This window comes from Petromyzon marinus, chromosome 23 (assembly GCF_048934315.1).
Source record: "Petromyzon marinus isolate PM22_M1 ecotype Great Lakes invasive population chromosome 23, UKy_Petmar_22M1.pri1.0, whole genome shotgun sequence".
Classification (NCBI taxonomy): Eukaryota; Metazoa; Chordata; class Hyperoartia; order Petromyzontiformes; family Petromyzontidae; genus Petromyzon; species Petromyzon marinus.
The window spans coordinates 7,608,804-7,636,598 of record NC_133689.1 but is presented as its reverse complement, the minus strand read 5'-3'; the positions used below and the strand labels follow the sequence as shown (position 1 = coordinate 7,636,598).

General features: G+C 46.2%; 1 protein-coding gene across 5 annotated transcripts in view; it reads right to left on the bottom strand.

Annotated features, from left to right (window-relative positions):
• Positions 1-24,295, bottom strand: part of LOC116945255 (otoferlin-like) — a 203,638-nt gene extending 179,343 nt beyond the window's left edge. For 3 of the 5 annotated variants that reach the window (XM_076069000.1, XM_076068999.1, XM_032959605.2), the window contains exons 1-2: positions 23,591-24,295; positions 10,834-10,892 (exon numbers count right to left, since the gene is read on the bottom strand). In XM_076069000.1, coding sequence (XP_075925115.1) covers positions 10,834-10,892; positions 23,591-23,669 — 138 coding nt within the window. In that variant the 5' untranslated portion in view covers positions 23,670-24,295. The remainder of the gene's footprint in view (positions 1-10,833; positions 10,893-23,590) is intronic. The other 2 variants (XM_076069001.1, XM_076069002.1) reach the window with 1 other exon arrangement.
• Positions 24,296-27,795: the final 3,500 nt, after the last annotated feature.

Here is a 27,795-nt window from a genome sequence, read left to right as displayed (position 1 = left end):
TGGGTTCGATCCCGACCCTGAGGCCTGTACATTCGGAGATTGCGTGTTCTCCCCGTAGTCGCGTAGATTTCTCTCCGGTTCCTCCGTTTTTTTTTTCCCCTCCACGTATTAAAAACACGCGTTTGAGTATCTGGCTGCTATACATTTCCACAAGTTGATAAGCAACTTTGTTGAGTGATCATTTGTGGCCAGGTTGCTTCTGAAAAAGCGATATAGCTCAGTGGGCTTTATTAGTTGGTTTAAATGTTCTCCACTGCAATAAGAAGCATTGCACATCCCAGCACACCCGGAGAAGGAGAACCGTTTGTCGCTTGGGAATGAAACGAACAATTATTATTTTTTTTCCTCAAGAGCTACAATTTTGCCGAATGAGGCAAGAATAAAAGTTGGATATTTGGATGATTTGTGCAGCCATTAACCATCCAAATCGCTACACTTGAGATTATGGATGAATCAGGGCTGGCTATGAACCAACATGTGAACCCAGAACCTCAGCAGTCCCGGCTCAGTGCCTTAACTTCTGAGCCACCCGGCCACCTTGAGACTATCGGAGTTTTTTTATCATTATAATTGGTTCTATATTTTCCACATAGGAAGCAAAAGGTAAGCATGATTCTAATTGCATACGAACTTTGAAATCAAGGGTGCCCCCACTGGTGGCAAAAACTCAGAATAAATCACCTGCAAAAGCAATAATGGAAGTAATTACACAGAGTGGCTTTCTTGCTCAACACCAAATCAATGTCTCTTAAAACAAAAATCTTCGGAGTTAACACTGAAGTAGCAGTTCATGCTTTAATTTGTTGACATTGTTTTTAAGTCCATTGAATTCATTACCAGTATTATTATGTATACACTTGTTTATCCAGGAGGAGCCTTGCTCAGTCTCAACTCTTTTTCAACAGAGTCTGGACAAGTGTTTGGTGCAGGGGGAGATTCTGATACATCCAATCCAAAAGGGTAATGTGCAGGTCATTTTTCAGCATTGGGAAGTTTGCCCAATACCAGTTAAATTTTGTGGCTTTGTAGGTATTAAGAGGAAACCAGAGACAAACCATGCAGAACACGAATAGAACATACAGACTCCACAAAGAAAAGGTGCCCGAGTCTGGATTCGAACACAGGCCCATCTTGTTGCGAGGCACAAGTGTTACCACTGCAATGTCACCATAGGAGGTGGTGAAATCATGTGGCTATGCTAACTCCCGTTTCAATCACGTGGATATGTGAAACGCAGATCCCTTTGGTCCACAATGCAGAATAAACAATTCGCGTATAAGCTGTGCTGAGCCGTAGAATGACGTGGAAAGAGTCGAGTGAATATAACTTAAGTTTTACAGTGACACAATGCCCACTGGCATATGGGAAATCATAACAATGTTTGCTTGGCAAACTACGTAAAATTAAATTTATTTCATTGGAGAGTGTGATATATATGGTTATTGTTTTTTTTTTATATTGCAGAGGAAATTCGATTTCAATATCAGCATTAGACCTCCTTTGCCAGTACCAAAATATAATAATGGGGTTTTTCCCCTTTTTTCTGGCAACAAAACTGAAACCTTTTTACAAGGCATCATGTGTGCATTAACCACAATACTTGTGGTCAAAATGCAAACAAAAAACACTATGATAATATGATGCATTGTCCTTGAAACTGATTGGTCCACACCAAGGGACGGCTTTCTTTTGAGCCTCGTCTCAATTGGTGCTAGACCAGAGGACGCCAAAAGACGTCACACAGCTCAAAGACAATGCACTATCAAAGTAATGAGGGCTCGGGGTAAGCATCTACATCATTAGACCTCCTTTTCCAGTACCAAAATAGAATAATAATAATTATTAATATTAATGCATTTGATTATGTTTTCGTTTTGTTATTTTATTATTTCCCTTCTAAGTGACTTTACCGAAAGAACCAAGAAAGATGAATCCCTGCAGTCACAAAAGCTTTAAATCGAAATATTAATATAATAATTATTAATATAATAAGAATAATTATTATATTTTGGTATGGTGTGGACCAATCAGTTTCAAGGACAATGCATATAAAATCAGTGGTTTTTTTTGCATTTTGACCACAAGTATTGTGGTTAATGCACACATGATTCCTCGTAAAAAGGTTTCGGTTTTGTTGCCAGAAAAAATGGGAAAAACCTTATTATTAGATTTCAATATGTTAACCTATATACCAAGATGGCCATAAAACACTTGGCAATCCAAAATATGGGGAAAAACAAATCAAATTCGGAGACAATGCGTACCCCCCTTTATAAATCTGTCCCTTCACGTAAAAAAAAATTCAAGGTTTTTTTGTTTACATCCCATCAGCCACAAGGCCTTCCGGGAGTTCATGGTTTCAGCCGTATCGGTTTAACACATGCAAGCTCTCGACTGGTGACGGCATACAGTATTTAATCAGCAATCAGAATTGTTTGAACAAATGCTGTTCATCTGCCAGATATTATAGCCAAGGACCCTCAATGTTAGAATGTGGTCCTAGTTAAAGGAAAAAAACTATACGTATCTATGTTGAACTTAAATCTTGACTGAAAGGTTTCGTGACTGAAGGAATTCATATTCTTTGGGTCTTTCAGTAAAGTCACGTAGATTGGTTCAAAGAAAATAACAAAAATAACAAAAAAACTACGTTTCGATCGCAACGCAAGCTCTAGGGTATTAAAGCAAGCGGTCGTCATCAGGCCGATCGAAACGTCGTAGTTTTTTGTTATTTTCTTTGAACCTATCTACGTGACTTTACGGAAAGACCCAAAGCATATGTTGAACTTCTTTCGCACCGTACGTAGCCAACCGTGCTAAATGGGAGGGTGCGTGAAGACACAACTCTAAATAATGTTTGGTGTTGCTCCATCAAACCGGTCACAGCGCGGTGGTGTGAAAGACAGCGGAGGGGGGAGGGAGGACCGACGACGAGGTGTAATGTCACCGACGACGAGGTGGAATATCACCGACGACGAGGTGGAATATCACCGACGACGAGGTGGAATATCACCGACGACGAGGTGGAATATCACCGACGACGAGGTGGAATATCACCGACGACGAGGTGGAATATCACCGACGACGCTGACCATTTCAAAAGGGATTTGCATTTCTGATCGTACTGGGGCCGTTCGGGTACAGATACAGGAGGCTACAGCATGTAAATGGTACACGCAAAACACACCCCCTTCAGACAGCAATCGGCCAATCATTCCAATGCGACAGGATATACGTGGCCTTATTAGCATGGGCATACAGAACAGTTATAAATTTTGCCAGGCATGGCACATTGGGGGGTGGTAGGGCTATCGGCATAGACGCCGACTCTCATTTGCCCCAGTGCTGGTGACCAAGGCTAAAACCGAGACACGTCCCGATTCAGGGTCGTCGTACGATTGAATAAAATAGATCGTTTTTGTTTTACGTTTCAGTAAATGGTGGAGGCTATGCGGGCAACGCGATACTTTTACATACAATATGTGCATGTATAAATTAACAACAATCGTTACAAACGCAATTCAATGCATTACGTTTTGTTGGCTTCATGATCTACTTTATTCAACGAGTTGACGGCATTGCTACACCTCAACTGATAAACTCGGCACATACGCATCATGTCCAATACTGGTATTGAGCCGAGTTCACCTACCTACCTACCTAGGAGACATTAATTTCTACCCTCGTGTATTCACGAGAAAGCGAGCCTGGGTTCATTGAACGCGGGTGCAGCTCTCCCATCCTCGCACCACACAAGTGGCACTGCGCTTTCATCCCCTGGAGCAACAACAGTATTTCGGCAGAGCACGCGGAAACATTCCACTGCGAATGCCATTAAGCCGTAGCGCACTGCAACTTTAATGTCAACGCACTAGGGGCGGAGCAGGGCATTGGAGTCTCCATAGCCCCTCTGATCCATCCCTGAAGCAGCGGCATTCACAAACGAGTCAGCACGGGCAATTCCTGCAGCCCGAAATCGCTGAGAGAAGGTGCAATGCGGAAATCTCCACCGGATCTACAGTGGAGTTGTCCCTAAAGGTTAGCGATAGTGCAGGGGCTTCTTAAACTCCCATTTCCGCACAGCGCGCGATGGTGAAGGGGGTGTGTGCAATGAGAAACGACTCAATTTTGCGCGTGCGGTGAATGGAAGATAAATTCGCAAATGCGCCAAAGGTGGAAGGAAAGTAAAGGGCATGCGAGGGACGCAATTCAAAGATTGTATTAGTCCTTAATAATAATAATAATGTAACGTTTTTCATCTCCATTGTGATCAACATCGATTAGTATTGCCGGACTGGAAGATCAATCCATAAATCCCCCAATTCTTCAAAATAGCGGCATCCATACAAAACCTGCGTTAAGGGTCCATTTAATAATATAAAAATAGCCACTTCAAGTTTATCAGATGACACACTTTTCACAAATGCGTACGTGTACCTTAAAGGAGATACAATTATTATATTACAAACAGAAAGATCTGAAACCACGAGGCGGAATAATTGTGTGTGGGTGGCATTGTGCGAGACTCAGTGATGTGCAATTTGGGCACGTTATATTTCCAACCATTAGCTAACGGGTTACATTTAGGCTAACGTAGCCAGTTGAGGTGGTTCAGGCACCCGGTAAGGATGACCCCCCCCCCTCCCCCCCGGTAGACTCCCCCTGGAACTCTACCAGGCAGCAGCAGCAGCGTCCCACTGGGCGAAGGCCCTGGGGGGCTGGCCCAGGACCACGCTGCTGCTGGTGGGACGATGTCGCTCGGCTGGCCTGGGAACGCCTGGGAATTCCCTAGGAAGAGCCAGAGTCTGTGTATAGCCGTGTAGTGTATAGTAGTGGTGTATAGCAGTGTCGTGTATAGTAGTTTATAGTGTAGTAGACAATGACACGTAAAATAAAAGTGTAGCAATGCAATAAATAGTAACAACGAGACAAGAAAAAAAGAACAGATTTTTTTTTTTAAATCAAGTTGTGACTGAATCGTTACGATTGATTGTATTGCTGAGAAGAGAGACCGGAAGTGAATCACAACCTTTGCACTCACCATTGACGCTCATCACACAAAAACTAAAAAAAAAGCAAACTCATTAAAACTACAAAACTATCAGATCTTCCAAGAGATGTGATGAAGGGCGGGTCTTTGTATACGAACGTTGAAAAGGTGCAGTGCATTTTGTCGGACTGTTTAAATGTTTAACTCGTCGATGGCTGTCATCGGTTCGTCCATGACGACGCCGGCACGGAAACGTTCGGGCAGAATTGCTGTCCCAGCCACTGTGGCAATTCAGGTGAAGAGACGGCACTCATGCCAGGGTTAGCATTGCTCAGCCATGTGTGTCTGCACTGTTGCGTGCGAGTTCATGGTCACGCCCCGGATTGCAGTTTCGCGAAAAGAAATGTTGACACACAAAAAAACCCCAGCTCCGTATAGATAGGTATTTAAATCCAGTAACAATGTGAAAGATGACGCGTATAACCCCGTCTCTGCTGTCGCAAAGGTATTTCCACTCTTTTTTTTATTTGCAAGACTGAACTGTCATCACGTTGGCCTCAGGTAACAATGAATTTTTTTTTTAGGTAAAAAATACAATCTTTGCTTTAATGTAATACGAAATTCATGTAATGCTATTTGTGATGGTGCTTAGTAACTTTTATTTTGACGACTGAACTCGTCATAATGCGACGCGCATCCGTTCCCTGTAACAAAAAATGCTTTGTTGCGATAAAAACTAAGACCAAACAATGTTTAGAGGCCATATACACGTCAGGTGCAAAATGCCTTGGAGCGTTAATAATGCCACGGAATGTAAAGCTATCGTGAGCGACATTGTGATCCTCAATGATGTGCACGAGAAGACAGTTCATTCTCGACTTTTATTTAAATCAGGCTGTGGTCCACCAGATGTGTTTCATCGAGGGCACAAAATAACGTAACAATCCTCATTGCATTAAAATTTGGGATACGTAAAAAAAAAACATGAAACAGATATCATGAGGCACCGACACGTTAAGGATTCTCATTGCCACGGTGAGTCAGCTGTAGAAAAATAAAATTCTCCAAAGTCTACTGTAGCGTGGCTTCTGGGATTTACTTGTTGACGCCTAACCCCTGTATCAAAAGAAAGCCATTTGTCCCACAATCATAGGGTAAACGACGTCCCTGATCAATGTCTTCGAGCGGGGAGGGGATCCCGCCACCTGCAGCATTTGACCCCTCACGCCGCTCTGGGGCAATGCCAGAGCGGGCTGCAATTCAGAGGGTTTGCAGTGCCAATTAGTCCGTTTCTTAGTTATGCACCTCCCAACGATTTCAACAATCCTCTTAAATATATTGTTGACGGCATGCAACGTGGCCTTTAATTCCAATGAGCACGGTTGGCTACATCCGGTGCAAAATAAGATAAAAAAAAAATACGTACACGATACTGTAACAACCACCACCCACCCCCCCTTTTCCATTGGCACATCCACCTCGAGCCAGCACGGACCCCCCCCCCACAGCACGGTTTTTCACCGCTTCTTTTCCGAGTCAAGCCAGAACCAAACTGTGGAGCGTTGGCCTCACGAGAAACCAGCCGACTCCGGCTCATGGCCAAGCAAAGGAGCGGGAGGACGGAGCGGCCAAATGTCACCGACCGCTCAACGCAACGCCCCGGACCGCGTGGCGACGTGCAGCTGCACGGTTCGGCTGCTGCGGTGAGAAAATAAAACTGCGTGGTGCCTTTTCGAGCTGCTCGGGGGCATGGCTTGGCACGAACCGGAGAGGCTCGCCTCGTGCGGCGGCGGCGGCGGTGGTGGTGGTGGTGGTACTTGCCCCACTGGTGCAACAATCGGCACTAACCTCGCCCCCCTCTGCACCGCTCAAAAGTAATAAAGGATCATTTCCAGACCCCCCCCTCCTAAAAAAAACGGTGCCATTGTATGTGAAGTGCATAAGTCGAGTGACTAAATGTGTGTTCAGTGCTACTGGTGGCTGGACTTTATAAGTTTCTGTGTAGAATGGTCCTCTTTAAATCTTGGGTCTTCATGTAATTGCACACTCTCAACCTTACAAATTTAAGTGGGGGGGCTGCCAATGTCTTTTTTTGCGTACACTTTTACAGCACGCTAATTTTCAAAACAGAAATTCCATCGAAGAGAAACATGGCGGAGTTGTGACGAAGCGGGATATTTGGCTGCGGAAATCGGCTTGCGCTGAGAAAGGTTTAAAAGTCGGCAGCCGACTGCGAACATCCGTAGGGTTGACAAATCAGTATTTACGATACGTCTTTGATACGCGGCATCCAAATGCATATCTGCGGCTCAGGGGTAGAGTGAGCGGCTCCCAATCGAAATGTTGCAAGCTCAAATCCTGGTTGGGGGTTGACTCGGCCCAACATCCCTCCTGGGTTATGAATTCCTGCAGTCACGAAAGCTTTAAATCAAAATATAACAAGTACCACTTTGTGGGAAAGTTAAGTGGTTGTCCTATGGACAGACTCGCCACCCCGCCCCTGCCTTACCCCACCCACACCATAGGAATGTGGAATTTCCACTACTGGCTCAGGGCTGTCCTCCGCCGCCTCAATGCACATTTGGGCAGGAAACCACTTCGCCTTGTGGGTGAACGCATGGGCAGCCCCATGAGAGGTGCAGACTCAGAGGCAGAATAATAGGACTACAGCACTCTCGCCGAGTCTAACAGTGAAATGAACGCCTGCGCGATTAACCACATGCCCTCTTTTCTGGGATATATAAAACCAACATTACATTAGCAAGGTAAAGCTCTGTAGATTATATTCTTAGTTTTTTCGGTAAAGTCACGTTGAAGGGAAACAACAAAATAATAAAATATATATAAAACAATAAATTTATGCAAACCAACACACCTGAAGACGACCGTTTGAGTTATGGTCGAAACGTCGTGAGAATTTTTTTTATTGTTTTATATATATTTTATTATTTTGTTGTTTCCCTTCAACGTGACTTTACCGAAAAAACTAAGGATATGAATTACTGCAGTCACGAAAGCTTTAAATCAAAACTCTGTAGATTACTTGGGTTTTAAAACGTAATTTTTCCGCGTGTGTGTGTAGGCCACGTGGTTAACAATACGTAGAATATGATCGGAGCCAGACTCGAACGCTCGCGTTACACACGCTGCACGAAGGCGCGCAGTGTGCTGCTCCTCAAATGGAGAAGTGCAGGGACACTCCGATTTGAATCGTCTCGCAAACACGTCGTCACTTTGTGAACACCACTGCCGGATTTGCACCGCCTCGACCCACACACGCCGCCGCCGGCATCGTCCGCCCCCCCCTTCCTCGTTATCCGTCACCTCTCAGCCTTCGCCTCCACCATCTACGCCGCAAAGTCACCTTGATTGACGTCGTGTCGACGTCCGTCGTCGACACGTTTGAGGAACCCATCTCCGATCTAAACCCGGGCTAATTACCGATGAGACAAGACGCAACAGCGGTCCTGAAACAGGGCACTGTGGTCCCCTTATTATTTGGTGACCACAGGCACCCGTGACCCTCAACGACTGCAGCTCCATACAGACTGATGAGACGGTTCTCTTTTACTTAAAAAAAAATCGGTAGATGCATTCGAGTCTGCTTTGAAAACCCAGCTCTTTAAAGCGGCCTTCCCTCTTTAGTGTGGTCGGTTGCCCCTGGTTTTGCTTTTGTTTCCTGATTTTCATTCATTGCGCATCGGGATCCTCCTCGGATGGAATGCCGCATTATACATTTGATTTATTATCGTCATTGGGACAGGCGCGCAGCATCAGCTAAGCTTTGAAACCCACCCATCTCGTACCCCCTTCAACCCACAACGTTGAGCCTTTGAGCATCCCCCTTCCCCCCCACAGATACTTGTGAAGTGGCGACTCCACCCTTGCGTGTCTGAATATAGTACAGTTATACGTGTGTGTGTGTGTTCATATCACCACGAGTTGTGCAATCGAAATGGGATGTCATTGGGAGCGGCTGCATGCCCATGGTGTATGTTAAACCAGTCGAGGCTTGTCACCAATAAAAATGTGACGATATGTAGAACTGGTTTAAACAATTCGCGCACCGTTCCAGTTGCAAATATATCTCTGTTAAACGCATTTTTTTTTTACACCCCTTACCACAAGTTTCACTGTGCAGACATCTAAAAACATTGCACTGTACACGCATTCTTTGAAGTTAAGACTCGCAAAGATGGGGTAGAGTGTGGCTACTCTCAATTATTTCTAATGAGGTCTTACCGGCGTGGAAGAGTAGGCCAAATATACCCCCTCGGGGGGGGGGGGGGGGGGGCTCTAGACAGTCCCCACAAGCGAAAGCCCTTCTGCCAGCAGTGGCGTGGCCAAGACATTGCAGGAGTGCAGCTTTTACTTTTTATACATCGGTTAAAGTACTTTTAGAAAACACATACATTGCTTGATATACTACAGAAATGTATGGGCGTCCCATAACAGTTGGATATATGCGCATCGCAGGCGTTCGGTAACAATGAATGCGTTTGAGCAGTACGTGTTATGTTGCCTGTGAGGAAGCGAAGATGAAAATGGTTTGGTAAGGTACTGTGTAGCATTGAAGGAAACGCAAAACATCACTTAACTTTTGCCAATGTGCCAGTCTTAATGTATGCAGTTAAGCAGCTATCACAAGGAGTTCTACTATCAATTGCAGCGTATAACCGGAAGACTTATCAACGTGAAAGGCATATATAATGTGAGCAACTGCGAATCCTGAAAGGTCTACATTGATTCGACATTTTCAAGACGCCGTATTCCAATAAACACGTTTAAAGAGAGACTTGTATTCGTGAATTCTTGCATCGATTTCAATATTTGTTGTTATTCGTGTGAACAATAACCAATGGAAGTCTCTCGTGAACTGTCAACACATTCATCAAAATAGCACTTCCTTGAAATTATAAAAAGCGTATAAAGATTACTTTTTGGAGCAACGATCCTCATTCACAGCACATAGAGAGAGGCCAGAGGTAGATTGTGTGATCATTTAAATGACACATGTATTACATTCGCATACTAGTTTAATAGCCTCTAAAATATGTGTGTATGCAAATATATGCATTTGACACGGGCTGGAGAAGAGTTGGACCGATGCGGTATGGGAGGGTGTGGACTTGAGTGGACCTGCCGAAGACCTGGCACCAGCGGTGTCACGATAGGACTATGGATGAGGCTCGTGAAGTACGCTGCTGCTACTGGGCAGTTGGAGGCAGTCGCCCTCCAACAACAACGGAGGGCGGAGGAGCGACGCTCACAACAACGAGCGGAGAGCGCGGGGCGGATAAAATCCAGCAAGTTGGCACAGGAGCGCGTACCACTGGCGTGCATCTTCCAGTGATCACAGTCAGCCAACCCAAAGCACATGGGTGTTGTCCGTGCCCTCCCGTCAGCGAGCCTTCGACACTTCATGTGGCCTCAAAGTGCACCTGGCCTGGCACAGGCGCCGTGGTGACGTCACCGTCACTTTCTGGTGATTGGTGGGTATTGGTATGCATTATTTTAATACAATGGACATTATCAGTGATTGGTATATGCACCCGACTAGCACCTCTGCTACAAAAACGTAGCCGCAAATGAATGAATGCCCGAGGCAGTGTTGTAAACATGTAGTGAGGAAACAAGGTACGCGTTTGTACACACACCCACACACCGCTGCCTTCATTAACCGACCGCTAATTGCGCTCGCTTTAAAAGTGGCCGTTAAACGAAGTGGGGGAAAAAACAAAGTGAGGTTCAAACAACTCATGAAGGTTTTCTTTTGTTTTGTTGCAAATTTGAAATGAGGAGTGGACACCGACGCAGACCGCCGGACGTTTTGGGTTACGGACCGAGTCGAAGCGTGCTTCATCTTCGCAGTTCTCGAACACCTTGGTGTCGTAGGGCGAGTCTGGAGAGACAGAGGAGGAGACCGATTAAGAGTCAGGTTTTTTTTTTTTTTTAAATCCACACACAACGTGAGCACGTCTCTGGCACATCCGACTTTAGCCGCATCAATCACCTATTAATCAATGAGCTGTGATCAATGGGAAGAAAAAAAACAACAAAGTCCAGGCAGTCCAATTACGTTACATATTTTTTTTTTACATACACACTTTAAAAATCCACTTTATTAAAATGTGGTTCGCCATTCCAGCGTCACCAGATTGACGTTCAACAAGATGAGTACCGTATTTAAGTGTACGGGAAGATAGAGTGACCGATAAACACAAGGTCAATGGTACACTCACAATGAACTACTGCAGTTGCCTGTGTGCAGCATGTTTATGCGCAAGTGTGAGTGTGTGGGGAGCGGTGGTGCAGCGGTTAGCGCACTGCCCTATGAACCCGGCGACCCGGGTTCCATTCCCGCTCACGGCCAACACCAGTGACAATTATCTGAACCGGTCCCGGGCCTCCCCTAGGTCGACTAAGCCTCAAATGAGTACCTGGTGCGGTGTGTAAACATCGCCACTGGGGAAACAAAGGCGGTTGGGCGTGGTGCTGGCCACCCACCGTTCCGGCCTTCATAGGTGCTCACTAACAGCACTTGCCCCTACAATCTGTTAAGGCTATACGGGGGAAATTTGTGTGTGTCTGGGCACAACACTGCAACAGCAATTTAGTTGACCCTTCAAAATAACTGCTGTTTACAAACACGTGAGAATGTTTACCAAAAAAAATGTGTGTCACATCTTGGTGAACATAATATAAAAAAAGCACAAGAAAGGCTTACGGGCACCGAGGAAAATCCCTGTCTGTAATCTACTGTCACAATTTGACGCCTTTGACAACCTCACCCAGGTGAGTGCATGAGACATCCGTATACTAACAGCACATGGCAACTTACAACGGGCTTCATGGAAAATGCAGCATATCAAAATCCAGCACTTTATTACGAATCGTACATATAGCAAATTTTATATATCAAAATAAAATGTGTTGCACACAAAGCACACGGAGGTATAAATAAAAAAAATAACTAATTTGGAAGGCGTTCTATAAAGTAGCTTGGGAGTGTATGTTTTTAATATTCGTACGTTGAACTTCTTTTTCACCGTAAAGTAGCCAACCGTGCTAATCGGCGTGAGTCATTCGCGAAAGCAAGGCAATTGCTGTTAGATTAATGTGTGCTTCAATGTACTAAATACAGTTAACTCAGGTTATAATGCACCACAGCACTCCAAACACACGGACGTTGGACGAACACAACACACCAACTTCCATTGTGCTGCATTCAATGCCCTCCCTGCGAGAGGAAAGATATTTACTACCCCCGAGGTATTTGCTTCATGTTTCCTTCCTTTAACACGAGAGCCAATATTTACACTTCATTGCAACGCAGTATAACAAAGTTTGCTGGAGTGGGTCAAAGACCAGAATCCAGACGTGCAGTGTGCTGAACTACAACCATTCAAAATGACCTGTCATTTAATCAACAGCTTAGCGGCGCGGGGACAATACACCCCTAATGATGGCTAGAAAGTTTTAAAAAAATCAATCCAAGTGTGTATGGTGTATACACAGTACAAATTAGGGATAGACCAACGATTCATGTTGCATTGCTATCCAGGGACGCCTTTTTATGTCATGTTTATGCACAGTACCGCTTAAATGGTAAGTTGACTAAACTAAAACGTTTCGATGTAAAGCTTTCGTGACTGCAAGGATTAATCTTCTTTGGTTCTTTCGGTAAAGTCACGTAGAATGAGAATAAAATAATAAAATAAATAAGACAATAACATTTTTTCACCTGAAGAAGGCTTCTTGTGTTGTGGCTGAAACGTCGTGAGAATTTTATTGTCTTATTTTATTTTATTATTTGATTCTCATTCTACGTGACTTTACCGAAAGAACCAAAGAAAACCAAAACGGTTTATTTTAAGTCAATAGTTGTGATGTGGAGCAACTGGCCTTTGGTCGCAGGAATGTGGAATTTTCACCACAGGATCAGGTTCGCAAATGTAAACCGCCTCATTCTCGACTGAGCTGCGGATACACTTTTGACTTTGAACGATTCACGTCCAAAATAAATCAGGCCATCATATGCATTCATCGTTGGGGCATTAGCCTTGTCACGCAGCGACTCACCGACACGAGAGATAGCTGAAATGCCCTTGCCTTGCATGGTATCATTGTTCACAATGCCAACACATAGGAGTGGGGGGCTACCACGATTAACATTTCAAGCACAGTCGCAGGCTTCGTCTCAAAAGCCCACCACCTCGGACAAACACGCGTGGGATTTTCTTTTTTGGCGGAGGGAAATATGGGACGTCAGTCATGGAAGTGCGTACGGACACAACAGGAGACTCGCAATGGGGACACCCTAGGATTAAACTCCCCAAGGAACCATGCGGCTTGGGAGTTCCACAGAGATTTATTGGTGCAGAAAGCTCCAGGCCAATTCAGCGACTCATCTGCCGACTTCAAACATTAAGAGATGATGAGCATCATGATGTGGTCATGATCATCATTCGAACTCAAATATATTTTGGGAAGCGATTATATTATTAAATATGATCAACTTTTGGACATTCGGCAGCATAATGGCTCCATGCAGGATACGTTTGTGTATGCTCTGAAAACAATGCCGGAGAACGCCTTATCACTGAAAACTCACAATTTACAACATTATAAGCACAACTCCCATTGCATTTTGCTTTTTCTGTCATGTATTGGTTGACCATTGACTCTTGGACCTGAGATTGTAGCATAATTAAGGATCAGGAGGAACTGTGGCAGGTCATGGAAGGTGTATTTACTGTATGTTTAACACGTAGGCTTTCGCGACCAATATTATTCATAATAAAGGTTTTTTGGTTAGATCGCGTTATTTATAAATGTGTCGAAACCCTCCACCACCCGACACGGCCAATCAGCAAAATAAAGTGTCACGTTGACAAAAGACAATTAGTTCACTACTTTAGCACACACTGTAAAGTTGCCCACCGTGCTAATCGGAGGTGCGGGGAGGACAACAAACTAAACACAAAGAGCACTTCTAAATCAATGCGATTTTTTATCTAAAGTGTAATGTACTCGTATACTCTGTAATTCTTGGCCAAAGAGCACAACGCAGGCCTCAAACAATATCCCGGTCAAGAGAAAAATACTCATCCCCTGAATAATTCAGGAACGCGAGTGATCTCAACCCTAAAAAGGGCCCTATCCATTTCATTACATCGGCATAACCCAGTTCTCGCAATACAAGGGATTATTTCACACAAGTGCACGGTGCTAAATCTACCTCGTGACACAACATCAACAATCAGACAATATCCATCCCTCCAAATATAATATATATTTTTTCTTACACATTCCCTCAGCCACACAGCCTTCCAGGCGTGCATGAAAAAGTTGTGGTAGTTGCCCTCAATCAGTGAATCAAACATCCAGAGATTTTTTTTGTGTTAGATCGCGTAAATATATAAATGTGTCGTTAAACCCACCACCACCCGACACAGCCAATTAGTAAAGGTTGTCACGTAAACAGAACATGCCAATTCGTTACTAGTACAGCACAACGGTGTGTTGGAGAGCCAAGCCACATTTACCATCTGAGTATGACGTTTCACCAGTAATTACAACTAGCTTCATCAGGCAACAGACAGATGTGTGGAGAAGTCCACCTGTTTCGTTCCTTATATAGAGGCGTAGATGTGGTTACCAAACTTATACTCTCTTGAGTCAACGTACATTACGCATGCGAATTATGCGGGCCCATTGATCTTGTCCTTCCTGTCCATTGTGTGTATCAAACAAACAAACATATAAACATCATCTCCGGTCGTGTCCAGGACGTATACTCAACTTAAATGTAATATTTGAATCACGTGCACAACGTCAGTCCCAGTTTCCCTCCAAGGGCTTTCGCCGCTACATCGCTTACCGAGTGTCAGCGTTTCTCCTGTGTTACGGCCAGTCACTGTTTTGCGGGAAAGGAAAGGAACACCTTAAGTCGGCGTTCAACGACTCTCTACACAAAATATCAGCTATCAGAGCCAGTCTCGGTTCGCAGGTGACTTCGTCACTGGCAAAGCAACTGCCTTCTGCCAATCCGGAGGGCGTGCGTTGGTCATTGTTCCCGAGCGATGCTTCCACGGCATTGCACGGAACCCTGCGATGGAGCTGGAGATTCAGCAGCTGCACTCGACGACTCCCCACTTGTGTGCGGTTTGATGAGGTCCTCAAGGACTGGGTTCGAGACAAGAATTGCACCCACACATTCATCACTCCTCTGCCATAAATTACGCAGCTAATAGTCCAACCCCGGGCATTGTGAGCCCCGTTTTTAAATTATTGCCCGAACTGCCGAACTAGGTGAGCCAGCAGTGAGTCACCCGCGTTAGCGGAGATCTCCTGCCGAGCTGTAGGGGTGCAACAGGGAATCTACAACCGTAATGGGACAAAAAGAGTAATGCTCCACCAATTTAAATGATTAAGCATTGGATATGCATGTCAAAGGTCCACAGCCACGAGTCAAACTAAAGTTTTGAAGAAGATATGCTTAGGCGGTAGATTGTAACCACTTTTATAATTGAAATAATATAATACACGTTACGGTGTGTGTGTGTATGCATTCATACTTAGTTTGCACATCATGGAAAAAGGGCACAGTGGTTAAAACCAGCGTCTATATTCACACCGTGCAAAACGGTAGTCATTGTATGTATATAATTATCCACAGGACGTATTTAAGTCACTTACATATTCATCAATTGTGGTGCATTGGTTTTATAGTGCATAATTTGTAACTTTAACGTTTGAAAGTTCAAAACCTGAATGGGTATCAATTCACAACATATATTCCTTTTCTAATCAATAGCCACGTTGTAGGAAGTCAAGAGAGGTCTTACTAAGCATAAACTCACCACCATTATAAAATGTGGAATTTTCATCACCGATTCAAGACTGTGAATTGGAAATGAGTGCTATAAATCAGACTCCTTAAAATCCATCATCCCTTCCAGTGATGTGTCCTGCCAAAGCCCACCTAGCTCTTCTGAACAGCTAAAGTTATGGACTTGACCTGCATGTGTTCTCTATTCCATGTATTCGTTTTTGTGTCTCTCAGCCAAATTCCATCCGTTTTGTAAGTGTCCATGTTTCTGATCCGCATTAGAGCAGGTCATATGCATCGATTACATTGGTTTGTCTTTCGTTCACATGATCCAAGTTCAGCTTTTCTCTATTGCTCCAACCCACTTTTAATCCACTTCCTTAATTTCATAATTCTTATCTTGGTTCACCTTGCACGACGGTTGGCTACGTACGATGCGATAGAAATTCAACATACAGTGAGGGAAAAATGGTATTTGATCCCCTGCTGATTTTGTACGTTTGTCCACTGACAAAGAAATGATCAGCCTATAATTTTAATGGTAGGTTTATTTGAGAAGTGAGAGACAGAATAACAACAAAAAAATCCAGAAAAACGCATGTCAAAAATGTTATAAATTGATTTGCATTTTAATGAGGGAAATAAGTATTTGACACCCTCTCAATCAGAAAGATTGTTGGCTCCCAGGTGTCTTTTATACAGGTAACAAGCTGAGATTAGGAGCACTCATTTTAAGAGTGCTCCTAATCTCAGCTCGTTACCTGTATAAAAGACACCTGTCCACAGAAGCAACCAATCAATCAGATTCCAAACTCTCCACTATGGCCAAGACCAAAGAGCTCTCAAAGGATGTCAGGGACAATATTGTAGACCTACACAAGGCTGGAATGGGCTACAAGACCATTGCCAAGCAGCTTGGTGATAAGGTGACAACAGTTGGTGCGATTATTCGCAAATGGAAGAAACACAAAAGAACTGTCAATCCCCTCGGCCTGGGGCTCCATGCAAGATCTCACCTCGTGGAGTTGCAATGATCATGAGAACGGTGAGGAATCAGCCCAGAACTACACGGGAGGATCTTGTCAATGATCTCAAGGCAGTTGGGACCATAGTCACCAAGAAAACAATTGGTAACACACGACGCCGTGAAGGACTGAAATCCTGCAGCGCCCGCAAGGTCCCCCTGCTCAAGAAAGCACATATACATGCCCGTCTGAAGTTTGCCAATGAACATCTGAATGATTCAGAGGACAACTGGGTGAAAGTGTTGTGGTCAGATGAGACCAAAATGGAGCTCTTTGGCATCAACTCAACTCGCCGTGTTTGGAGGAGGAGGAATGCTGCCTATGACCCCAAGAACACCATACCCACCGTCAAACATGGAGGTGGAAACATTATGCTTTGGGGGTGTTTTCTGCTAAGGGGACAGGACAACTTCACCGCATCAAAGGGACGATGGATGGGGCCATGTACCGTAAAATCTTGGGTGATAACCTCCTTCTCTCAGCCAGGGCATTGAAAATGGGTCGTGGATAGATATTCGAGCATGACAATTACCCAAAACACACAGCCAAGGCAACAAAACAGTGGCTCAAGAAGAAGCCCATTAAGGTCCTGGAGTGGCCTAGCCAGTCTCCAGACCTTCCTCCCATAGAAAATCTGTGGGGGGAGCTGAAGGTTCGAGTTGCCAAACGTCAGCCTCTAAACCTTAATGACTTGAAGAAGATCTGCAAAGAGGAGTGGGACACAATCCCTCCTGAGATGTGTGCAAACCTGGTGGCCAACTACAAGAAACGTCTGACCTCTGTGATTGCCAACAAGGGTTTTTCCACCAAGTCATGTTTTGCAGAGGGGTCAAATACTTATTTCCATCATTAAAATGCAAATCAATTTATGACATTTTGACATGCGTTTTTGTGGATTTTTTTGTTGTTATTCTGTCTCTTGTTAGGGTCGTCGGCCCCCGGGATCTCTCCTGCCTGCGACCCTGTCCGCGAAGTACCGACGCCCCCAGACTCTCCACTAGTGTGGGAGCTGCCGCCGCTGCACTCCTCACCGGGCGGGGAAAGGTCGCCGCGCTCCTGTTCCCCCCCCTGTGCTGTCCCCTCCCGAGTCCGGGTTTCCTGCCGGTGAGGCATCACCCTCGACCGCCCTGGGACCCGCTAGCGCTTCGCCAGCACCCGAACGCGACGCTCCCCGCCCGCGCAGTCCCACGCACCAATCACACGCGGGTAACAGGGGGTTAGAGGTCGGAGGGTAAGCGACGTCGTTCGTACCCACTCCGGCGATTGGGGGGATTGGATTAAATGGGTTTAAAGGGCTATGCGATGGGCATGCGTGCGGGATGGGTATCCGTTCGCAACGTGGGAGTCCGCAGCCGACAATTTGTAGCGCACACACCCCACGCGGCGCCGCTCCACACACGCGGTGACCACCGCGAACAGCAAGCGCACCCACGCTTCCACTCTCTTTCCACACCCTCGCAAAAACCACACCAGTCCGTTATTTAATCGCCGACGATTTATTCCACTGGGTCGGCGAGCCCTTATTTAACCGAGTCAGTCGGGATCAGCGGGGCAGGACCAATCTATCTCTCGATAGTCGGCACTATACTCTACCTGTCCTTCTCCCCTTAACCCTCTCAGGTTTTCTTTTTAAGCTAAGTCCCAACTCCCTGTTTCTCTCCCTCCCTTACTCACGGTTCGTCGTCACTGTCGGCCGGTCCTCGCGGCGCGTCGATACGTCCCACGGACGTTCGCGCGGCTGGACCCAGGAGTTGACGGGCCTGGGGTTGACTCGAGTAGCCAGAGACCCTTTTCCCTTCGCCCTGACCCGCTTTATTCTTTCTACATCAAAGGGGCTACCTGGTGCCGACTCGCGGGCCAATCAGCTCGCTGGGATCACCCGCCAATCGGTAGGCCCATCTGTATCCCAGCACCCCCCGGGCCGTTGCTTTCAGCGACGTCCGCATCTAAATTTACCTGCTCAGCGGCCATCCAACCAGAGGGCGACCCTGCTTTCCCGCTGCTCGTGGCTCCGCCCTCCCCCCTACCTGCCCTGCCGACCCGTGTGCGTGAGGTGCGTACTAACCGCGGTGGCGGGGCTGCCCCGCCGTGAACATGTCATTTCTACTCAAGTCACGGCGCCACGGTGTGTGTTAGCGTCGGAGGAGACCGTCCAATTCCCTGGCCGCAGGAAACCGTGAAGATTATCCCTTTACGAGGGCTTCTGGGTGAAAACCTGTCGGCCAGGGTGTCTCCCCACGCGCTCTAATGGTGGGGGAAGTGCGTGCGTGTGTGTTCCGGTGGGGGGGGTGGGGAGGTGGTGGGGTGGAGCAATGTCGGCCTCGCCGCTCGGGGGCGGCGAGATCGCAGGTGGGCCACCCGCCGATCGGCTCCGTGGCGGCGGCATCACACTCTCACTGCTCAAATAAACCTACCATTAAAATTATAGACTGATCATTTCTTTGTCAGTGGGCAAACGTACAAAATCAGCAGGGGATCAAATACTTTTTTCCCTCAGTGTACATACGTACATGCCTTCAGTGGAAACTGGTCATTAAAAGCGATATAGCAACGTGCCAAAAAGGGGAGCTTTTTAATTCGCCTAAATAAATGTTTTGACTTACCAAGTAAAGAAAACGGTTAAAACTAAACATGGTGTGCAGCGCGAAAGTTGACGGCGGTTTGGGGAGGCCTTCATCCAGCAGTGGACTGACCACGGCTGATGATGATAGTACAACGTTACAGCTGGTAATTCGGTGGAATGGGGTGGGGGGACTGTAACTGTGGTCTTATGAGGACAAACAATAGGGCCGTCGAAATATCGTGTGCATGCCAATTCACCGTTCCTCGAGTTAACGTTCGGTGTTACATTTACTCCAACATTAATGTTCCGACTCTTGGGAGAGACAAAAGCCCTCCTTTGGAGCGGCCCCGAGTCATAGCGCTGTTAAATAATCACGCTCGGAGAGGCTCCTGCTTGACCGGGTGCTGTCAGTGTCTGCCGCTCAAGAAAAGTTCATGCGATTTCACGATGCCTCCGAGGCTCAGCAAATTTGTACGGTGTTAAAATGTTTTGTTATATGGTATGTAAAAATGCGCACCGTATGATGGCTAAGCATTTCAATAAGAGGAAGCTGACATGGTGGTGGCAAACATTAAACGAAGCCTGCTTACGCTGGTTGGCAAAGTAAAAAAAAATGTACAGGAGCTCACAATGAAAATTTGAATACACTGTACATTCTTGTCCATTATGCAGATGTGTGGATATTTTGCGTGCATTTTTAACACAACGAAGGTGACGCTTTGGCCTGTGATCCAGCACACTGTGGAGGCGAGGGCTTTTGGATCACACAAATATTGAGAAACTCCCTTGCCGTGCACGGCGAGGATGTGATATAAACAGACTTTCCAGAAGATAGTAACAACAGTCCGTGTGGGATTAAGCGTTTCCCTCTCACGCGCGTAGGCTTTCTCTGGATGCTCCTGTTTCCTTCTCGTGTAAACGTGCCTCAAATTGGCCAGAAAACATCTTAATATATAAGGGACTGCAGAGCTTGGGCAAGTCTTGGCGCCGGATTGACGTCTGGCTGCCTTTCCTGCTCGTCTGTGGCTCCTCGCGCCTCCGAGTCGTCTCTCTCTCTCTCTCTTCGAGAGAGTGTGTGAATATTGTGCGGCATGTTAGAGGTTCAAGTTGTTATTCCACATTCACGTTTACCGAGGAGAACTCTCACCGAGTCACGTGGCACTTTTCAGGAGAGTCCTGCTTGGGGATGTTTAAACATTTGCTTTATCAGGTGCTAACGTGTGGGATAAAGTGTGTGTGGAGAAAACGTACGTGTAACTGAAGATAATAGCAAAAATGTCAAAGGTGCAGCCCCTGCAATTGCTTGTTCAGGCCACTGTTGGCATAAGGGTTATCTCCACTACAGGGGTATTTGACCCACTCTTCCAGGACGCTCTGACATCTTGGTAGACGTGGGAGTACCCACACGCTCCCTCACCACACGCAAACTGCCGCTCGAATATCTGCGGTGAACACATTTACACCGCTGGATGGACAGATGCGCGGGTGGGGGGGGTTAATAAAATTGTTCCATTGTTTTAACTGCCACGCCAGGAGGTCAAAGCGAACCGGTGACCTTTGGATTGAAATTCCAGCCTACTGACCATTATATACCGTATAGCAGCAGCCCGACCAGCAGATAACACTTCAAAACCGACATAATCGTGAGCAACCTTACTTTCTGTAACCCTACATCCTCATACAGGCCACATCACTGTGACGCAAGTGGGTGTCCTCGCGGTACATGATGTGTCTCGATGCGATCAACGAACCCCCACCTCCAACAGCACCGTGCCACACTACTGGGCGCGTTGCCGTGACCCAGAAACCGTGAACACGTCGTGTGTGTGTGTGCGCGCTTGTCTGCTGCTGCTGCTGCTGCTGCAACGTTGAGACTTGTTTCGACGTTGCGAAGCCGGTGCAGTGCTGCAGTGTTCTAGTTCTGTTGGGACACTTTTACCGGCGTGCAGCGCACACACACCACACGCAAACGAGAGGCATGCGCGTTGGCATACAAGGGCGGCGCCACCGCGAAATTCCTCCCATGCCATCATTTTAGCTGCGTCAAAACAATCGTTGCGAGTTAGGGAAATGCGAAAGGAATACTAACGTGTGGATATGAACGTCTCCGAGAGACGGGGGAGTTAAGCGGGTTTGAAGGATGTCTTTCAATTCGGGTGTTGCGAGGTGCCAATTTCAATTGGCGGCCCTGAGCGAGCGGTGGCAATTGCACATTCCTTTGGCAGGAGTTCATTCTTTCATGAGGACAGGAACTTTCACGCTCCCGAAGGAGCGGCATTTATTTTTTGCCCATACGAGGATGATGGGCGACTTTCCATTGAAATTCGAAAGTTCCAATGATTCCCACCTCGACTGAGTAAGTACATCGTCATATTTGTTTTCCCTCGATTCCGTACTGCTATTAAGTTTGCGCAAAGGGCAAAGATGTTTCACACTGCAGGCTGCACTGTAGCATAATACATCAATTCACCAAATGAACTATCCCTGAAGGGTCAAAGTAACAACGTCGATGGCCTGTTTTCTGGGCGCGGTTTTCTCTGAATTGATAACAAAAAAACACATTTCAAATCTCAGCCTCTTTCGTCGCTTCTACGTGACGCAGCTTTTTGTGAAACAAGACACCGAAAACATTTTGGTTTTACTACCACAGGAACAGCCCGGTGTGATATGTGAATGACCGGAGCACTGTACAAGACACAATTCAGTCAAAAGTCCATTTTCTCCGCGAGAACTTCCTCCAACGCAGACCACAATAGAGTATGTTTTCTAAAACGTCTCTTTATGAAAGCAATTGAAAAAGAAACCCACGCGATTTGCAAGAAGCAATAACTGCGCAACTGCAAACATTTTTTATTTAATACCCATCTGGAGCCAGCGCTTGCAGTGTCGCCTTCAGACGAAGGTACAACAATTCATTCTCAGATTTGTCAAAGCATAAAGTAGCCTCCGGGCTGGTACAAGCTCATTAAATGACGCTTAAATGCATGTATAGCATGTTTTTTTTTATTGTATTTTATGCACAAAAGATTAATTAGGTTCGATTTAAGTGTTTTACACCAATAGACTCATACGATCCTATTCAATGTTCCGTATCAGTATCATTCTATAATATGCGATTCACCTACGTACATCTGCTATTTGTTTCTACAAAGATGCGAAGCTAATGTTAATTTTTTTTTGCTCTAAATAAATCAATATAAACATTACCCGTACGCGCATCATACGCACGCACGCATGCGTATCCAGAGATTGCACACGATATACATGCGCGCTCTTCGCAACAAAAATAAAACACAGGCACATATACGAAACTGATCTGCTGGTTCAATGCCGAAGGCTCATTTCGAGGATGCGCCCCGACCTGCAATAATGTCAATGGACAGGAAGCTGGGGAAATTATTCCAAAGAACAAATGGACAACGCATTGAGCACCCTCTCCAAAGACGTAACACAACCCGTGTGTTGTATGCAACTCAGGGTTGCGATGTCGTGGGCAGGAGGAACGTGGCGAGCTGTAAGTGCAGCAGCGGTCAGCGCTACGCTGCGCTACGAACCCAGCGCTCCAGAGTTCGATTCCCGCTCACGGCCCAACACCATCAGTGGCGATTATCTGAACCTGTCATGGGCCTCCCCTAGGTCGACTCAGCCTTAATTGAGTATCCGGTGCGGTGTGGGGAGACAAAGGTGGCTGGGCGTGGTGCTGGCCCACCCCCACCCCCCTCGTGTGCCGTCGCGGTCTTCATAGGTGCTCGCTAACAGCACTTGACCCAACAGTCTGTTAAGGCTATACGGGGGGTGGAGATCTATGCCTTTGATGAAGGTCGTCTATCAGCTGTGGACAACGCTGGATGGGTATTGATGCACCCAAACAGATCAAGCACGAGTGGTCATTGAGACACCCTCCAAGAGGAAGCTTCCAGAATGAAGGTGGAATGTGCAGTTTGTAACAGAAAAAAATACAATAATTTTTTTGACAGTATAGAGGAAAGACATAAACCACAAACTTAGCTGTATTGAACTTAAGTACATGAAATATTAAAGTAAATCAATATGATGATATTATCATTGACACCGATAACGCATTAACAGCACGCGCACACACACAGACACACGTGTTTGTCGTTTGTCCGTGTGGTGAGAGAGAGAGAGAGTCTTGCGATCCCCACTGCCGTGCGTACCTCGGAACGTCACCCGGGCAATCCGGTCCGCTTTGCCCCGAAGCTTCTCCACCCGCTTCAGATGGACCACGAGAGCCATCTCGACCCCACCGTCTTCAGCCTTTGACGGCCGCGTGCACTCGAGGCTTGAAGCGAACCACAGCCGCAGCTGATGCCCCCACCCCCCACACGGCTCTCCGCACACGCAGAGAGAGGCTGACCGGCGCTCAGCTGACTGCGGGCATTCTCATTGCCAGTGACACTCCACACGGAGCCACACGGAGTACGAACGAGAACCCTTTTTTTGCATGCACGACGCCTGGCCGCTATATATACGTGCTATAATAACACCGTGATGGGTTTTTTTTTGGGGGGGGGGGGGGTAAATAAATGAATAATCAATTGCCCGCGCGAAGCGTTTATTTTACGGCGGTGCTGTTTAGCTGGATGACTGTTACGGTGAACTGCTGCTGCTGGAATGTGTGAGCGGCACACACGGAAATGGTGGTGGTGTGTGTGTGTGCTTTTATGGCTGAGTGCACGCTCCCCCCTTAGCCTGTGTGTGGGGTTGGGGGACTGTGTGTGTGTGTGGGATGTGGGTGGAGGAGACACAAGCCAAGCCCATACAGGTGTAACCAGTCAGGCAGCTCGGTACCGCAATGTGGGACAAACCAGACTGCAAACAGCGGACAATGAATACAGCGTGAATCAAGCAACACCTCCCACCTCCCCCGTTGCCTTGCTGGCATGAGCAGCCCTCAATTGACTGTTTCCCCGATGCGGTCCGCGAATGATTGACACGGGAAATGCATCAGTGTACGAAGCATTTAAATAGCACACCTTCGTAAACACATGATTGATCGATGCGCTTACGGATACACGACACACCCCCCTTTGAGATTGGTTCATTCTGAAACAAATCGCACCAAATAATGGAATTAAATGGGATGATTGTTAGAGAGGCAATATTTGTGTAGTGACATAGAATGGGTCGTCACTACGACGCGTAGCGCTGGTTACTGGTAGAGAGCGGGATCGCGGGTGCAATAGCCCGGTCTACCAGCAGGGCACGTGATAGGCACGGATGTAGGCTAAAGGTGACAGAGGGGACACGTGGGGCAGAGTCCAGAACCTTCTGGTAGGTTCCAGAAGGGGGCGTTGCCGAGGGCGGAGCCAGGCCACGCTGGGGAGTATAAAAGGGAGGCCCAAACACGCTGGGTCAGGGCTGCTGCGGTTTGGGACTGGAACCCTTTGTCTTCACAAGTCTTCGTCACCGACTTCACCTCCTCGTCGGTGTTGGGTCAGGCAGTGTGCCGACTGTCCTGACCCATATATAGTTATCCCCTGTACTGTGGAAAGTGTATAATAAACGTGTGTGCATCCTACTATTAGTGTCTCTGAAGTGACTCACTGCATATGTCTAGGGCAGGATGGAGTACTTCTATACAATGAAATTTGATCATGAAAAGCAACATAAAGATTCCAGCTGGGCAGTATTCATGACTTCTAGCCTGGGATTGTGATTCCAATCTTAAAATGTCATATTTGATTCCTGGAGGGAGCAGAATTGTGGAATTGTGGGGTGGTCAGACTGGGGAAATCAAGATGTGACATTCAGGTAAGAAGGGGTGGGGGGGGTGTCCATGCAGGCCTGGTCAGCCTTGCGGAATCGCCATTACCAATGTACGGCTGATGCCTTTGTGACTTTGTGATTTGTTTCTATGGTGATTCTAGCTGATACCGGCCTGCTGGTATGGACCCAAATACAGCCGGCTGAATGGCCACTCGTGTATGTTGTAACGTAGGAATTGCCCACCGACCAGAAATTTTAATTCGTGCAGAAATCGTCCAGGTTGGAATTGTAGGAATCCACTGGGGTTTTTTTTTCTGCAGCAAGAACCACTTTTAATCAGTGCACATTATCTGTCATGCCATTTGGATCAGAAACATGAACTAAAAACCCTAAAAAGTGTTCAAATAAGCTTAGACAGGTGCAAGTTTGGAATTAGGCTGAGAGCCTTGCCCCCCCCCCCCAAAAAAAAAAGCAGTTCCAAATAATTGATACTAGAGATACAATGTTGATTGTTAAGAAAAGTAAATGGGCTTGGGTAGATCCATGATGGATGTTTTTTGGGTTAGATCGCGTAAATATATAAACGTGTCGTTAAACCTGCCACCACCCGACACAGCCAACTAGTAAGGTTTGTCACGTAAACAGAACGTGGCCAATTCGACGCTAGTACAGCACTAACCGGTGTGTTGGGAGAGCGAAACCACAACATTTACAATCAGAGTACGACGTTTCGCCAGTAATTACAACTAGCTTCATCAGGCGGCAGCCACATTTGTGGAGAAATCCTCCTGGGCGTGGGTAGCCTCACAGTGCTCAAAGGGAGAATAGTTAGACAAAACGAGGAAACACGCCTGAGGGGGTGACCTCTGTGGAGATTGAGTGGTGATAGCTCAGGAGACGGATTGTGATATCGAAGGCGAATGGCTATGACATGGGGAGGCCGTAATCGAGCAGTGAATCGATCATGGCCGATCATGCCATTATTTGAAGATTCCTATTTACATCCACGTGAATATAGTAAATTGGTGGCCACTGTATCTACGTGAATATTTACTTTATATAGCTAAATATATGCAGTTCTCAGTGCTGTTTAATAATCCCTTTAACCCATTCACCAAGTCATGGAGAAGTGCGATGAATAAACCCTCATCACCATCATGCTATGGAAAAGGTCTTCATCCAGCAGTGGATTGACAAAGGGTTGTCCAACATCATCATCATATATAAATGGGGTGAATATAAATCCAATCTGCATGTTGCATGTTATAGAGACAAATGCACTGAACATCTGTAATCATATGCATCTGTAGTTTAGAAAGTGCCTTAATGAGCTGCATTAAAGCCTCATGTATTATGCATACAAAAGGTCGCAAGAGTACTGAGTAAATTTCTAGACATGCACACATTAAAAAAAATCCCCATTTACCCCTGCAGACTGTTGGAGCCAGTGCTTTTAGTTGAACCCCGTACCGAGTCTGGTGCTGCGCATTAGGGCGTGATTGGTCTACCTATTGCTCATATTGCCTGCTGTACCAGATCGTAATTTTAGGCTGAGTCAACCGAGGGGAGGACGGGGTCCAGGGCCAGATACAAATCCACAGCAGCCAGGAAGCAAACGTGAGTTTGCGGAACTCGCAACAGAGCACGGAACCCACATACGCACGGGTCTACGTTGCCTATATGTGGAAGCTGTTTGGTGATCCCAAGTCATTCGACGAGACACTGCACCACTTAAGAATTGATTACCAATGTGCAGTGTTTGTGAATGGGGAGTGGTGATGAGGCAAACACAGTGCCAGGGTAGCAGCTCGTCACTGAATTGTAGATGAGATAGGGGAATTTAGACCAAGAGGCACTACAAATATTTGACAGTATGTTTAACTATTCTTTGGGTCTTTCGGTAAAAGTCACGTGGATAGGTTAAATTTTTTTTTACAAAAATAACAAAAACTACGACGTTTCGATCACAACACAAGCGATCGTCATCAGGAGGAAAGAGGATGAAAGCTGCTGAATGTATGTTTAACTAACACCACTCTGTGGCAGTGTGCTACAAGGAGCCTATAAAATGGACTTGTCTTCATGGTTAAATGTCACCACATTAACGGGCATGTGCAGCGCACATATACAGGAATATCCACGTTTAATTGTCTATTTCATAGGCAATCAGGTCCAGAACCTTGTGTGCTCATGTCATCACGATGCAATTAAAATAAATGCATGTTCATGTTAAACAGTTCCATCCCCCCCCCTCCCCCCCACCACAGTGGGATACTGCGAAAACGTGACTCGGCACAATCAAAAATAATGTGCTTGATATAAGTGCTTTGCTGCACTCCTAAGTATCCCTGTGCAATAATTTCTGGTACATTAAGTCAGGAACAGACCCATAGACAGTGGTGGCACTAGGCACAAGCAAACTAAGCCAATATTCAGGACACTAGGCAGCTGAAGGAGCCTCAAATTAATGAAACAAAAATCTGTATGAAGCCAATATCAGCTCAAATCCAAATGTCAACAAAAAAAAAGCTAATGGCCATAACAAGTATCTCTCTCATATTTTTCTTATCCGTATCTCTCTTTGATCCAAGGCCACATGTATCTCTCATCTGTGTCTCAATTCTCTCGTCTCACTCCATCCGTATCTCTTGTC